Consider the following 18,680-nt stretch of genomic DNA (forward strand, 5'->3'; position numbering starts at 1 on the left):
TAGCTTATAATTGGGTAAAGTTTTATTTTGAAACTTGGTTTCATTTTATCAATGAAAAAAATAATCAATTATGTATAAAAGTTTCGTATTGCTTAATAATAATTTTTTAACTGAAAGTAAGCATCTATTTAGCGATTGATTTTGATTATGATTTGTTGTAGGTAAATTATTTTGCATTTAAACATTTTACTCAAAATCCTAAAATACCGGCTCTGGACTTAACAATACTTGTGCTGAGTTGTGCAGTTCTTTTAGTTTAACTCACGTCTCGTTATCGCGTCGATAAAATCGCTCTATCACTACATGCAATATTCAATGCACCAAGTCACCGAAAACCTAACACGGTTAAATATCATTAGGAATAACACTCGTATATAAGCTCAAATGTTAAATAATATATATTATGTTCAGCGCATTTGTCGGACGTTTAAAGGGTACTCACTACCTACTCAGTGTCAAAGATAAAAAATTAAAAAATAGGTATCTATAAAGCATAACAATAACACATAGATATTGTAGTTCAAAATGTCGCACACTCTACTAATGATGTAGAATCGTTATTATTATTGTTGACGATCGTTTGCCATAAGTACACATCGTATACCTAATACAGTAATACGCATAATCATCTCTTTCGAAAATATTTCGCTCGTGGCAGATTGAATACAAAATCGAATTGCCGCACTAAAGCTGACATATCACATTATAATATTATTATTATTACAACAACTCGAATACATACATATTATATTATGTATAATGATATGCTTGTGCGTTATTATAATATTGTTATATTATACATCATGTCATTATGCTGATGATGGGTTTGAATTGATCGATTTAAAGTGCTGTCGGTTTGACATCGTAATAACGTTATACGATTATGTATATAATATTATAATGTACATACACTCGTGCGCATTGTTTATTGTAGCCGCCGCGATCCGGACGGGGAAGAAATTGAAAACAAAATTCAACGTTCCCGCTGTGCCGCGATACGTGTGCGCGGATTCGTCTCAATTACCAGACAACCGGCAACGGGTCGCTATTAATAATAATAATAATAATAATAATGATAAAACATTATTTCTCTACTCTTTTGTTAAGTGTCCGACACGCGGATAATCGGTGGATAACGACGATACGCGCGACCCGTTGTGTATATATATGCGCGAGAGTTGTACGTACGACAAGCCGGGCGACGAAGAGCTGCGATAATAAAAAAAAAAAATAAAAAAAGGGTTTGGACATTGTACTCAGCGAACATGCTTCGATACTATACACACCCGTTTAAATAATAACAAAAACATAAAACCCTTTCGCCGCGAACTGCCGTAATTAGATTTGTCACGAGTTTTTATCATCACGTGAACGCGTCCGAGTCATAAATCCGTGTTGAACACGCAATCACACGGTCGATTCTCTATTTAATATCATAATATATTGTATCATGTTCTGTCTGTGGACCTAATCCGTGAAACGGACGAAACGGTATCTCTCAATCTATAAAATATAAAACCGACGTCGGTAACGGCGGCGGCAACGTATGCATTACAGAAGAGCTACTGCATACGCGCGCGCGTTTGCAGTATACAGAGCGATTCACCGAGCGAGATCACCTCCTTTATATCCGTTTGATGACGAATTTCTTTAACTTTCGATTTTTGTAATTTTTAAACGCACTCGGGCCATATTTTGGAATTTTCGAGGTTTTTTTTTTTTTTTGTACTCGGTACTCGACAGAGAGTATAGTTAAAAACATATAACGTTATGATTTAAATAAGTATTTTTATGAATGGAGTGTGAAGTGATGCGTGCAAACCGCAGGAGGCCCTACAAAAATGTCGGTCCACTACAAGTCCTACTCCACTTCAATAATATACTATCCAGATCATACGGTTTTGATTTATAAATAATACTCAATGAAATTCGTATAGCACCGCTTTAAACGTTTTATCGTTCAAAAAATTTGCATATCATCTGCAAGTATCTCGTAAATATTATTTGAAATAGGTGACGTTTTGTTTCGTCCTGTAGCAGATAAGCATAACAGCAACACGACTTAATAATATTAGTTGTTACTATATATGATATCATAATATATCGATATAAAAATAATACAAACGCCTGGACGGGGACGCTTATGATTTCGTCGAAAATCCGAGTTCGTGTCCTTTACTGTGTACCTTTGTCTCGCGCCAGTCATACTTGACGCGTTACGATATAATATTCATCGTCGGACCTGTGTGGGTACGATAGACATATAGAAGACACTATACGAAATATGGACTCGGACTATATGCAATGAACCAATGTGAAGGTAAGTTACGTCATTACACACGCACACACATAATAATATATGGATACATAGTGCAACATTCGATACATGCGCATACCGAGTTTGCCGATTCGGAAGTAACGTCCGTAGACAGGGCCACCCAGGCTATATAGCGGCCGTAGAGGTCGGGTAGATTCTATATTATAATGTTATATTATATATTGTGCGATACGTTACGATGATGATGTTACTCCCGACGATGGTTTTATATTTTTCTCCGTCGTCGTCTCCGCGTTCGCGCGCGCGCACACACGTCACACGCACACAATATATTATATTATTATTTTAATAATGTATTCGACCTATGTGAGCAAACGTATTGTTGTGATGTTATATTATAATGGTATGCCTACAAAACTATATTATACAGTACACACGTACGTTGTACAGGGTAATTCACCGAGCGAGTTCCTTCTATTTATTTTTCAACAATGCTCGCAGCAGATATTAAAAAAAGAATTTTCGAATTTTCAAATACGGCTAAAGATCGCGTGTTATAGTACATTCAAACTTTTTGTACAAAAAATATCAATAATTCGAAAATATGCTCGTCGAGTACGTTTGAAAATTCCAAAAAATCAGAATTTGAACCCATCATCAAATGAAAAATGGAGGTTGGCGTACTTACAGACGAATCACTCTAAATACAAAAGATACAAATACCCATACTGTTTTCAGGGATCGGTAGCCCATGGAGGATCACTGCAGGACCTGAGATATATAATACGATGTGTGACTCTTCGGCGGCGGTTATGATATTATACGCGTAGCGGCGGTCGGTCAGAGAGAAATCGGATATGTAAATTCGATCTTCAAAAACTACTGCGGTCGTACGTGTGTGTAATAATAATAATCATGTATTGCGGTCAGTACAAGTCGGTGGTTTTGGCCGTTGTGCGCACGTATCGTGTGTCCTGCGCCGGACTTTTTTTCTGTATATAATCAAAACAATCTGAAAAAAAGTAACGACCAAAAGCAAGAAACAAAAAAAAAACCACACGATATGCGTCGGTATTATATTATATTATGAATTATGATTATATCCAGTCAAAATATTATTACACAGTCGAACGACTGCAAAATATAATACTCGCGTGTAATATTATGTAACGGACAACGATCGACACCTCATCTCGAGCGATTGGTAAAAAGTAATCGCTACTGAAGTAGTGCAGCCACTATGTATATCGCATACACCGGGGAACCAATGCACATTTTATATAGTGTCGAGGAAGATGTTTCCGTCGCATTCAAAAATGTTAACATTTTTATCAATACAATTAGCGAAATTTTCACGGCCAATTAGATAGATATAATAACCGATTTGTGAAATAAATATTATATAAGTTCGTTAGAACTGATTTCTATAATGATTTTTTTTTTATGACTCACGAGTTGCGTAATTTACGAATCTAATAATAATCACCCAATAAATGTATTGTAAGGTATATTATAATAATATGGTTAAGTACTCATGGGGAATACACACAAATTGCGTGAAGTGCGAGTGAGGTCAACGAGAAAGTCAAAACTGCCGACACACATCGCGATGACTCGTTTTGAAGTCTTTATACACAATCACAACATAATATTATAATAATATTATGTAACACTCGACTTTATGGATATCGCTTTGCTACAAAAATCGAAAAAAAAACGGTAAGCTATTACTAAAAAACAAAAATCCGGATCAATTGTTACCTACATAGTTACATATATACATATAAACACACACACATATTATATAGGGCGGCACGCGCATTATTACATATTATATCATATTATATTATTATTATATTCTATACGTTTAAACGGTTGGCCTGTACAGTGGGACCGTTTATGTTTTACGAATCATAATTTATGGACATCGATAAATAAAAATAAAAATCGGTCGCGGACCATAAATGCATAAAAATCGCATATTTGTATAATACTATAATAATAATAGATAGGTAATATGCGTTTAGCGACCGATCGGGTTGGTGCGAGCCGTTTTCACGCTCGTCATTATTTATTTAGAACGATCGTCGTGGCCAGGGGGGTGGCAAGAGGGCCCGCGGTGACATAATATAATATAATATACGTATAATCGAAAATGTGTACATATTATATATAATATTATTATGTACGCGATGGGGACGGACAAAAGGGTTGCGTAAACGGACTCGGCGACTACGGTGACTGTTGACAGATGTCTGTCCGCGATAAACAAACACACACGTCGCACGATGTACAGAGCTAAATTTAATATACTGATGATGGATACAATATTATTTATTGTTGTGCGCGTCCGTTTTATTTTTTTGTTTTACAAGTGCAGAGCGTAAGTTATTATCGTAAATGCACGTCCAGAAGCGCCTCGACGTGTAATTATTGTACGTCATTAAATAATACGCGTTCGCGAATCTCGCCGGTGGACCTACATGCGAGGACGACGATGCGATGCGTGTGCCTTTATGTAAACGCGCATGTAGGTACGCGATGTTTTCGGATCACGCTGGGAGAGTCAAAGAGGCCTTAATGTGACGACAAAACGTTCACGCTGGCAGTTGTACTGCACGTACGAGAGGGTGCGCGAAACGTTCGAATAAGGTACAAGTCATTACGACACGAGGGTAAATAATAATAATAAAAAAGGGTAAAAATAATCAAATAACGTCGACGACGTGTGTGTGTGTGTGTGTGTGTGTTGTTTCCAGCTGAGAAATTCTTCCAAATCGACGCGCGTTCTCAATCGATTGGCTGCTGTGTGCTGTAGGTAGGCAACAATTATTATTATTCGACACAATAATACAATACACGAGTTAGGTGCCTACATGTACAACTGTTTTATTTCTATGATGTCTCATACGCGCGTTCGAGTGGAAATCAATTAAAACGGTTTTGTACGGAAATCTTTACGGGAAAAACGAACAAGTTTTTTTTTTTGTTCGTCGATCATCATAAACATTTGATTTTCAAATTATAATAAATACATCAATACATCTTGTATACTTTATAGGCGCCAAAAATAAATAAGGGGGCTAAAACTCCTAAAACTTACGAGCTACCAAATACAAATACATTACGTAAAACTATATTATATACTAAGTAGGTAGGTACCACGAAGAAAGACATTTTTCTTTCGGTCTAAAGAAATTTCAACTCAAATGTTTTACTTTCACACTTTACAGGTTTTTTTTCGTAAAAAAAAAACAATTAAACAATAAAAATACAACATTGATTTGTTGTGTAATATAATATGCTATTATTGATATTTAAACAAAATCCTCATCAAACATATAAATTTACACTCATTAATTTGATTTTTTTTTTTATTAAGTATGTATAATAATGGTATTCGTAAAATCGATAATTGAGATCAAAAATAACACATTGATAATATATGGATAATGGACATGTCTTTGAAAAAAATAGGTACGAATTTTATTTAATATTTTAATTTATTGTATAATTTTATATTATTTTTAAATAAATTCCTAGATGTAGCTTTGTAATATAATGATGAACACCACCACACCGGAGAAAAATCGGTCGCGTTATTATTTTAAGTATACAACACGTGTAAACTCGTCCATTCCCACGTAGCTAGTTTTGTTTACTACAAACAATGCACCATATATAATATTATGTTCCTACATTATTTTTTATCACTAGTTCGTTTAACACCAATATCCGTCGTGGCAGACCGGTAACACACGCGGTTGTTATAAACGACCCGCAATTAATTTCCGTGTCACTCGGGACAAAACAAATAACGTTTTATAAAGAAATTATTATAAAATAGTCATATGAAAAAAAAAATAATGATAATAACAAAAAAAAAAATCAGATCCCTTAAACAGCAGGAAATATATAATATGACGTATAGGTACAACGACTATGGAGGTTATATAGATATATAGGTACCTACGACACGTTAATAGATGTTAAAATGCTCTTCTTATTGTTTTAACGTGTCATGATTATTTTACACGCATTATAGCGCTAGAGGACTATCGGATCAGCTATAGTTACCCTTGGGCTTTGACAAATGCGAAGTCGTTTAGAGGGTTTGAAAAGGGGCGCGCGCGACGTTCCATTATATATATAATAACGAGCAGGGGGGCTATTATTATTCTTGAAAAATAACTCAAACAGAATAAAACGTTTCGGGACGAGGTCATCTGCCGGAGCATTTATATACATATATACTATACAACACTGCGTCGCTTAACGACGACGACGACAACGACGACACCCTCCATACACGTAGATTTTCGTCAAGTCATTACAGTATTATTATTATTATTATTGTTATATTCAACAATGTCGGGGACCGAATATAAGCAGACTGGTCCGCAGCAATGTACACACAATATATTATAATATTATTATGTAAATACATAAATTGCACATATTATAGTATACCTATTATTATTATAACACACGATGCAGGTCTAACGATGTGCAATAATACGCTGCACGGTGCAGGTATTTAGACATAATACGACATGAAGTGGTGTAGGTGCGTGTATATAATAGGATATAAGTACTATCTGTTGCAGTGACGATTACTGCAGTTTTCATGCGCTCTGAACGCCAACACTGCGTATAATAATTATTATAATATTATACTATTAAATGCGAGCCTACTATATGCCATCACACCTGTTCACCGTTTAACCCCATATCGTAGTTGTACGTCATTATAATTTTTGTTTATTTGGTACCTATTTATACAGGTATGCAATATTTAAGTCAAATATACCGACAACCAACACCGTCCCCAAACTTTAGAAAGTTTGACAAATCGAGGAGGTTTTTCTGCCAAATACTGCAGTATATTTTAAGTACTTATTATACCTATACATCATAATAATATCAAGTAAATGCTGAATTTTTTTATTTTATATTTTTTCTAAAAACTATTACTGATGATAAATTCACGATAATAATACTTTGTTGAATGTCAAAATATACTAAAATACTACCGCTTTAAATTTAGACCCCTCTTTCGAAATCACATGAAAAATATCACCTGTGTTATACCAATTACAATATACATTTTTTTTTAAATAAAAATCTACTCATCGATATACCAATATAATACAGTCGACTACTCGAGATACCGCCATTGTGCGAGTAAATTTGTAACGCGATTTGTTTCGGTCAGTTTAAATAATTCCTCCGGAAAAAAAAAATCTTCATTACCATCATTCGTACGGAAGTGCATTCACTCAATTTAACACAATCCGGCACTATAATAAGTCGTTCCTAATATAATATGTAGAGAGAATACCCAAAAGATCCCTTTTCCTTTCTATATAGTATGATTCTTGAATCGCACCGACCAATATGTTCTACAATAAAGATTTAAAAAAAGACTTAAAAAAAACATCCACGTGGACCGAAGAGATTTAGTTACCTACGCGTATTGTACTTTTTAGCTAAATGACCATAATCTGTTTTACCTTTAATCATTACAAATCATTTTATATGGATGAAGATTAATACCACCACCAAGTAGCTTATAAATAGGTATATTATATTCGTTTTTGAGATAACGGTATTTTCATTCATTTTATAATAGCTATAAGGTACCTATTTACTACAGTTAACTATTGTATTCAACCGAATGGCCGTTTAAGAGATTATAATTATACAGAGTGTGGCGAAATTCGGTTCCTTTCGATTTTTGTTTTTGACGCTCAACGAATATGAAGAAAGAGTGCACTGATAACAATGGCAGATGGTTATATTTTCGGTACGAATGATTAGCCTTGAGGAATAGTTAATGTGTTATAATTATTGCGTAGACGTGCAATGGTGTATGTCAACCTGACACCGACTTTTGCAGCACTCTGTATTTTATTGCCAATACAAGTACCTAATAAAATACAATATTGATAAAAGTACTAAACAAAAAAAGTAAAAGTAGATACATCTCTGTTAGTTATGCTCTCGTAAATTCCGAAATTGCAGGTCTTAACATTTTGATACTTAATATGCTATTATTACTGAATAAAATTATATTATAAGAGCGAATATTGACGATAAATAATAATGCTTCAAAGTTACAAAACTGTACTCGGCCTAACAGAGCCTAATATTTCTATAACATGTTTATGGTATATCATGATTTTAAGTCCAAATATAACAATCACATAATATGAGTTAAATGAGTTAGTGTATTATTATAAATATTTTCTTAGTATAATTACACATTTTATTATTATTATTATTACTATTATTTTATTACAACTATTAAGTTTTTTTTTTTTACATGTTGTTAAAAATAATACGAAACCGTGTTAAATTATTTCCATCTTTACGGCGTGAATATGGAATGAGTACCAATATATGTAAGTACAGCATGTTTTGTATGTCCAGTAAGTAGACACACATAATATGTACGCATTATATTATAAAAATGGCTTTGTCGCGCTACCGGTTCGCGATAAAAGAGCATCCTATACCTATTTATACACTTAAGTTAGGGTGTACAGGGATATGTATTTTTTTTTTTTAATACAAACATCTGAAATTGAGACCCTGCAGTAAAACGTTCAACCGGCCCTTCAGAAATTTGTCAAGCCTGTCTAGAACGCTTGTATGTGCTATCAAAGAAACACGTCCACATGCCCTTTTATTATTTTATTTTTCATGGCCAATTTTGAATGTCATGTACAACGTAACCGATCGACATGAAGATATTATTCCGGCAACAATTTTACACGGTAGTCATGTATACTGATTCAGTTGTGTATATAGAAACATCAATTACCTATTCGTATTATAATATTGCGGCCTTGGTCGATTTCAATACACGAAAAATATGCGAATCTTACAAATAAAACTGATTTTTTTTTTAATTTAATTTTTCAAACAGAAATTCATTTGAAGCAAAACTAGTTTATTTTATTATATATTTCTATATATAATATATTATTATCAAATTAATGAAATCAATTTTTATAATATATAAATGTGGCTCAAATTTTCAAGACCACCCCGTATGACGATAGATGGTTTTTATTATATTATACGTACAATTTGAACACAATCATAAATGACTTGAGGGTGTATAATTTCACCGAATATATGTTTAAAAGCTTTTATTGCAAATTAAACTATTGTGAATGTACCAGGGTAATTTTTTTATATTTTTTACCCAGCGTGCGTGTGTTCTCAGCATGTCGGGATTTGTTCGGGAAACAAACAAAAAAAAAAAAAAGAAAAAGAAACTACTATTTTTTGTTTCCCCGACAAAAGTCATAAAGGAGAATAAAAACATATTCTGAATATTAAACAATGGATTATTGTTAATGATATAATAGGCTCTCAGGGTGGCGGATCGGCGTGAAAACTAACAGTTCTAGTCACCCGTGGTGATTTGACAGACAGCTAACGTAGTGACGGGTATGATTTGTATATATATATAATAATAATAATATACTAACCGTTTTGACACCACCCTCGTAGATTGCTTTTTTTAAATATTTATTGTGTAGGTGGGTTAAACGATGTAATAATGAGCCATACCGTATAATAAATGCCTAACTAAATCATGTGCAATACCAAAAGTCACGGAAATAATGAAATGTGACTTTCGCCTGTATATTTATAAACATCATTTACTAGGTATTTACGTAAATAAATAATTATACTTAGTATAAATATATCTAATTATATTAATATAAAGTATAGGTACTCTTATTATTCTGTAATTTAAAAATACAGTTAGGTATAGGTTAATCAAAGTTAAAGACTAGAATAGTGTAATGTGACTTTAGTAAACATTTTGGTACTTAGGTAATCATTATTTATTCAAATACAGCCGAATTTACAAAAATATGATACAAAACAATACAAATACTGAAATACGTATCGAAACCAAATTTAGAGAATATGAATACATTTCAGACATCAAACGGGAAAATCTATCCAAATTCTAAAGTAATACAAATATGTTTAAAAAAAATCTAAAATCTAAATTTTCGTTTAATCTTGCTATGATGCATAAACTCTACCGATTTTAATGACCTGTAAACTATCTTTATGGTACACTTTACCGGGTCTAATTCGGGTAATACCTTAAAGAATAATGTTAACGTTCCCGAGTACGTAACAACTATTTGTTTGCACATCATATATTCATATGTAATAATTTTACTATAGTTTACTGTTTAAACTAATATAAACATACAAATTTAAAAAAATGCAAGTATATAAATTATTGTTTTTTATAGCTGTGACTTTTAATAACAGTAAAGATACTAATAAAGTATAGGCTTTAAGTATATACGAGTATATATAAGCCAAGTATATAAATTGCACTATTTCAGAAAACCAAAACTTTGATCTTTTAATTTTGTAATGGCCATTGTAAAAACAAAAAATTATTGAAATAATTTAAATTAATAATTTAAAAAAAAATTGTAGTAAATGTTGATTTTAAATATATACCTAGTACAATAAGTATACTTCAAATAAACAAAATATTAACCCGGGAAAGTTTACTGGTTTTAAAAATTAGAAGAGTTTTACCATCACAGCCCATTTAAAATTAAAACTATCAATTAATAAGTGTTAGTAGGCAATAATATCTTAAATTATTTTAGTTTATAACTACTAAGCAAAAATTAAAATATTTTAAATCAAAATTAAATCAAAATTAAATTTGAGCATGTAAATTTACATAGGTATCTAATCAAAAAAATTGACATATTCAATTCATATTATTTTTTTTTTATAAATATTATTTTTAAGAGTTATTTTCTATTCTTATAGTTGAATATGATAATATTAAACTTATAATAGGTACATGTTATACCTAAGAATTTAGTAATATAACAATTGAATATTGGCCATGTTCTATGATTTCACTGTGAAGTCCTACGATTTTATGCGTCGTATGAAATGTTATATACTAGGTACATAATAATATAGTAAAACTTATATTATATACAGTATCTTGTCATAAATTATGTTTATTATGTTGGTGTCTGCATTTTGCTGCAGTGATGTATAATACTCATTTTCAAACAATAATAATATGATGCATTTAATATGTTTACATACTACTTTCGGCTATATAATGTGTGAAGTACGATAAAGTGGTGGATGTGTCTGTTTTCCCATTTTTTTTTTAACAGCTATACAATTAGGTTCGAAAAAAAGTCGTAAAAAAAATAAAGTAAAACATCCGATTAAACGTTTTGTTCGGCTCCAGGTTGAAGAAAGTATAATATAACGTCTTTGTCGGTCTTTTTTTTCGGCGACATATACTATATATATATCGTCATCCACTACATATATATATATATAAAGGTTATACACTCAGACGATATCTTAAATAGCTATATCTATGTATAAGACTTCCTACATTTTTTTAAACTTAAACTGGCAGCGAATCGGTTACAATGGCCGTCGCATCTGGTGCGCGCCTGGAACAAAATGGCGGCGACGGCACCCTTTGCGCCCTTTTTTCTCTTTCACTATTGATTTCCGTTTCCCCTTATATAATACCATACACGTATTTGTCGCCGCCGTCTCTGTATATATGTACATGCGTACGTACGAGCCATTCGGCCGAGTGAGATGTTACATCAGTTACATGTGCGTTGCGCGTCTGTGTGTGCGTGTGACAATAATAATATAAATCCCAGAGGAAAAAAGGGAGAACGCGTCCCTCTCATACATTATATACATTATATATACATATATGTTACGTGCACATATATATTATATATATAGTTGCAGAATATTACGAGTATTATATTATTATTTTAAAAGGATTTCTTTTTTGTCTCCCCTATTTGCCCTTTTCTGAATATAATATACCTAACCTACAATATAAGTGCGCGTTTGTATTATACAAAAAAAAATCGTAATCTACGCGAAAATCCATACAGACACTCCTCTTCCTGCTGCATTTTCGTAGCGTAAACACTGCCCCCCATTGATTGTCAACGCGTCCATATTGTTATTGTTATACTATTCAGTCGTTGATGAAATGTAATAATAATATATTACATTGATAACACTACATATATACATATATTATAAGCATATATTGTATATTATGCGTGTGTGTAGTTTGTGTGCACGCGTGTGATATAGGTATAGACGAGTAAAATTGCCATGTTTGTACGTCTCCGAACAAAACGTTTTGACAACCTAAAACGGGCTATACGAGTGGAACATTGATTAATCGATATTAAATGTGAAAAAAAACGTGCCGTCATCAACTACCCATATATAAATATAAAGGATACTTGTGTACCTACTTACATACATATATAGTATACGATATCGAAATTTTCGGTTGAAACTTAAAAGTTAAAATGGTTACGCTTTTATATAGCTATATACCTATGTCTATATACATAATTTATATAAGCTACGGTTTACGCATAATTTATACGTATAACTGTGAACGTGCATAATGTTTATATTATATACATATGATTTAATTATAATTTAAACTGAACCTTTACTGGCTGTATCTTCTTAATTAAATGTATTTGTATATTGAGGCTACCTATCTTATTCAATGTTTATATGATTTCCTGTACGATAAAAGCTTATAAATTAAAAGCATGTGTGTTTCATATAAATATCTTTCGTCTTAAATGTTAATGTAATTAACTTGTAAGTAAGTATAATCGTATAAATAACGTAAGTATGTATACTGTATAGGTACTAAATTATAGTCCACACGTCTGTAGACAATATTTACATTTTATACTAAAAAATATTAAAACGGTTCATAATGCCATAGTAGGTAAAAATTCAATTAATATCAATTTTCTAATTGACAAAAAAGTCTTATTTAATTTTACATGAATATCTTACGATATAAGTACAAGATTCCAAACAATTTGAATATCTACCTAAAAACTTTTTAAATATAGGATAAACTCAAATTAAATAAGCTAAAGATATCTAAATTTCTAAATAGTATAATTAAAATAAAATGTTTAATATTATTTACAACCATATCTTTATTCTTTATTATATTTTTAGTTATTACGATAGCTGGCTAGTATCATAAAATAAATTTTGCATTGGTATTATAATAAGAAAATAATAAATATTTTACATCCTAACATCTATAGTTCTAACGTTTTTGTTGTAATTAAAATAAAACCACATTCAAATCAATTTATACTTAAAATAAAATAATAATGCCAAAAATGGCCTGTGCTGGAAAAAAAAAGAAACAACCAAGTGACAACGAAGACAAAGATTTTTACCAATACTGGAAAGATAAGTACTACAAGAATAAGTTTACTGTGGATTCATTTATATGTATATCGTGTTTTGGGATTGGAGTTATTTTATCTAACCATTTGATTAAATAAACGGACCATTTTCGTGATCAATGCAATTCGGTAATGCTTAAATAAAGTACTTACATAAATCAATTTTCGGATTTCATGATGCTCATTTTTCAAAATACAGCCAATATAGGCATAATAGTATTTTTACATCTGCATGTGTATTTGTTTAATTAAAAATTAAAATAACAAAAAAATACGATAAATGTGATTTTCATTAAATAAACGTAATCATATGCAATTCCGAATTATGTAGTCATTATTGTCATGTTAAATTATAAAACGTGGGAGTATAGTTTACACGAACTATGAAGCTATCATATTTTCCCAGCAATAGTTAAAAATATGTTGTATCAACCTAGATAAAACCATTTGCAGTAATCATTGACCTAAACTACTTCGACCGCAAAATCATATTATATCGAGTTGTCAGTGGCTATTTATCTTATTCTAAATATTGTTATAAAACTATATAGTCGTAACCCAGTAATGTAAAAAGTTAATTGCATGAATAAAAAAATCAAATAGAAAACATTTGTAGGTTTTAGTAAATTAAAATTATAATTATTCTTAAGGTATTTTTTCTTTTGTTATACGTTTTACTTACCATTCCTCGTTCTTTTTCAAAATTACAAGTACCATTGGTAGATTGATGGTATGGAGGAATTGGCATACTCGGAGTAAACATTAATTGCAAATTGGTTCCAGTCGCAGTGAATGCCTGTAACATAAATAAATAAATAAAAGATCTAGATAATTAGGTATATCAATAATAATATTATAAGATATAAGTATATTATAAATTTCTACAACAATTTAATTAAGATTTTTTTGTTTTAAATTATTCTATGTCAATTATAATAGTTATTTTGTGAACAAAAAAAAAATAATATTTAAATTCGAGTTTATATTTTAATCATTAATGATTATTATGTTTAAAATAAAATAACTTACAATATCTACATGACCTTCACGGCATCCGATTTGAAATCGACTTTGACGTTCTTCGTGTGGTCTGTCTCTGTAACCGGTGTATCGAACCTAAAATCATATTATAAAACAAGTTATTTTTATTTCAATATACAATGTACATAATACATAATATTTAACAAAATATTTCATTAATTTCTTTAAAAAGCATTTTTTTTTTGTATGGAACTTTATTTTGTCTTAAATAATTTATCATGGGAGATATAGATACATAGCAGTATAGTTATATAGCGAAGAAAATAAGTCAAATTAGTAGCTTTTAAATTCGAGTTCAGTTCAGCACTGTATCATTGAACTAAATAAGTAATTTTTTTACAATTTACGATTTGATATAATTATAATATTTTTCCCTCGTATTTTGATGAACAATATGTTTAAATTTTTTATACGTCAAAACTTTATTTTTATATTTTTATGAATTAATAAAGTGTTATAAACTTATAACACTTGCGGCAGGTTATATTAGCCAAGTTGTATAAAAATACGATTTATGTGCTATGCTTAACTATATAATTTTTATCAGCATGTTATTCATTAACCATTATCATTTAAAATAAATGAAAAAGTAATTTAAGGATAGTTGTCCTTCTAAAATCAAGATACGTTGATTTTTAAGTCAAATTATAAAATAATTTATATTTATGATTCATAAATATTGACTTAAATTTAAAAATTATTTAATTAAATTAAAATGTTTATTATATTTTAGTGTTTTTTGCTTATATTTTATTTTTATTTACATGATTATTATTTAACTGTAATCAAAATGTATAATACCTATTTGATTTCTAAGTGTAGTATATACTATATTGTGAGTTAGATGGGTAAGTACCTAATTACTAATTGTAATTATCAATAACAAACTTTTAGTGAGACAATAAATTAAATTATTAATGCGACTTATATATTAGTAAACTATTATAGATATAGAATAGATAAACCTTTTAACTTTAAAGTCACAACACTGAACAACATGAATTGAAAATATATATGTTTAACATAAAAAGTGAGCCAACTACTCTCAGTCTCTTCCATGTAGTTGTTTAATAATATGTAAGTGTTAAATATATTAAACGTATTATGTATTGATACAAAACCTTTCATTTTATAAAAATAATTATGAATTTATCTTTTTGTTTTAATTAAAAATATTTTGCATTTTTTTTTTTAATTCATAACTCTGCATATCAAAATATATAATATTTCCATGTCTATCTAATGTTACAGTTATCTCTATTTATACTTAACTACATTGCTGTTATTTAATAATGAAAAGTTTGACCTCAAGCTCATACATTTAGAAGTTCTATCTGTATTTTATCTTGTATTTTATTTATATATTATTAATGAATAATTATTATCTAAACATATAGACTAGTCAGACTATCAAGTTGAAGGCATAAACATAGTGCCTAGTACCTACGTATAATGTGTTATTATCTTCGTATTTATATTTTATATACGTATATTACACGTAGGTATATAAAACCTATTACTATATTTGATTTTACTAATAATTTTACCAGATGATAATCTATTAATGTAGCTGCTGCACGTAAATACGTAATTTTATTTATATCAAAATAATTTACATGGACAAGTATAAGTAGTATTAGGTACATTTGTTAATAACCATACATGTATATATAAATGGGTGGTGAGAACTGAGTAAGTAAAAAAGAATGAATAAATCAATTTGGTCACTTTTCAAATAAAAATATAACATAATAATATTCCCATAATGTCATTGCCTCATTGTCGTACTTATAAACGTGTCTATTTTAATAAGTCACAAAAAATATGAAACTCGTTTTACACGTACTACAGTACAATATATAATAATGCGATTAGTATAGTTACTCATAAGTCATAACAGTCGTAACACATTCATTAGGTAAGGTCAGGAAAATTTCCTGATTCACCGTTAATTTTATGTTTCACAATCTTTCACCTTTTTAGTTCTTTTATATATATATTACAATAATATTATTAAAATATACAAATAGATTGAGAAATTAGGTAGGTAAACTGAATTACTCACTCGTCACTACCGTTTTGAACATACCTAATATGTAGTTGCGAGTTATATATTATTATATATACATATATATACATATTTTTTTTGTAAACTTATTACTCACTATACACATTTTATAAACTCAGCATTAATCATAACAGGATATAATAATAAAAATAAATATATAAAAAAAATTTAAGTCGACATTGGCACACAACAAGTTAATTAGGATTTGAAATACCAACGTGTGTAAATGATATAATATATTATAGCACTACCTATAATATTTATAGTACACATTAAAAGATATTTAAAAATCAGAAACATTTAAAAAAAGACATTAAAAATCAGTTTAAACAAATATTACTTCTTAGTTCTTATCGTATTTATTATTAAAGTTCAATTTAATTGTAAACGTCATATAATATATTATGATTAATTAATAAATAACAATTGTAAATCTACACTTGAATTTTCTGTAAATAATTACATAATAATATATTTATGTATTCAAGTTTGACGACATTAAATAATTATGTATTTTTGTTCCTAACCTTTATATCTACTATTCTACTCATAATATACATATACCTTACCAGTTTCCACTAAACTTATCAGTGTTAAATGTATTTTATTACAACCCTACTGCAGTAATGATAATAATCATAATACAACCCTATGTAATAAATAAAAGAATATACTGTGTCACCGAATTCCAACGATACAATACCCATGGACTTGGGCCATTTATATGGCCGACCAACTTTTTCTCATTTAAAAATTCAATACCTACTCAAAATGCAATTCATACCATGACGTGATAAATAACAGTCTTTACACCCACTAACCTGAATCAGCGGGAGGCTGCTTTGAAATACTCGAAAATCGTTTTAAACATAAACCAGCTAACATTTACCAATTGTACCAAACGGTATATATATACATTTAAGTCACTAGAAACCAAATTTTACAGTAAAATTATTCTGTTTAATTATATGGATATAATACTTATAATATTCAGCGATATCTGTGAATTATATTATTCAGTATGTATTTAATATTTTTTTACCATACTAAATTAGTCCAAAATAACATAAGTTTTGTATAATTTTAAGTGAAAATGAATACATATATTATTTAAATGTAAAAATATGAATTTTACCAAACAAAATATAACTGAAAAAAAAATGAATCAACTAACCAAAATAATTTTTTATTATACGATTATTGATATAATAGCAGTAACATTTTACAATACCTACTTATAAGTCATAACTTGTTTCAAAATTAAAATATCAACAAAAGTCTATTTTGGATCTTAAAAAATAATCTCAGGTACCTACCTTTAAATTGTATACATAATCAGTCAATTCACTTTAATATTACAAATAAGTTATTTTTTAATACATAAGTTATAAGTTAATATTATGTAATTTGAAATAGTATAACAAATTATAAAATAAGTTCCCATTCTTAATGTTAAATTCGCTGAATGCCCTCTTTAAGAATATAAACTAAGGGTTTTCAAACTAATGAGACACCCTCCTCGTGTAATTCGTATTATTGTTTTACTTATTATACAAATAAATATGATAATAGATTGTAAACATTCCTTTAGTTTTAATAAAATAAAAAAGAGTATATAAGAAGTATATTTACGAAATATTATGGGAGCATACTACTTGCGTCCGAAATTATTATCAGTAGGTGAGTTGCGTCCCGCAAAAAAAAGGTCATAGCGTATTTGCGTCCCGGTATACCTTTTTCTATGACCTAATTGCGTCCCGAAAATATCGATATAATCGATATAAAAATGTACATTGATGATACAAATTTAATACAAATAAAAATGGTTATAATAAATTATCAGTTCAATTCAATTGCAATAATAATAATATAAAAATTCATGTTATACATTTTGTCATAATAAATATAGTATAATATAATAAAAAATAATAAAAAAATCATATGTTATGAATTATTATATTGGTTGAAATTTAAATGAAACGTT

At 29.5% G+C, this 18,680-nt stretch overlaps 1 protein-coding gene across 1 annotated transcript in view; it reads right to left on the reverse strand.

Moving 5' to 3' along the window:
- The window catches only part of LOC114127859 (protein big brother-like), a 29,866-nt gene that overhangs the window by 9,105 nt on the left and 2,081 nt on the right, over positions 1–18,680 (reverse strand). Inside the window, exons 2-3 of the mRNA XM_050206303.1 lie at positions 14,617–14,703; positions 14,270–14,383 (exon numbers count right to left, since the gene is read on the reverse strand). Coding sequence (XP_050062260.1) covers positions 14,270–14,383; positions 14,617–14,703 — 201 coding nt within the window. The remainder of the gene's footprint in view (positions 1–14,269; positions 14,384–14,616; positions 14,704–18,680) is intronic.

Source organism: Aphis gossypii, chromosome X (assembly GCF_020184175.1).
Source record: "Aphis gossypii isolate Hap1 chromosome X, ASM2018417v2, whole genome shotgun sequence".
Lineage (NCBI taxonomy): Eukaryota > Metazoa > Arthropoda > Insecta > Hemiptera > Aphididae > Aphis > Aphis gossypii.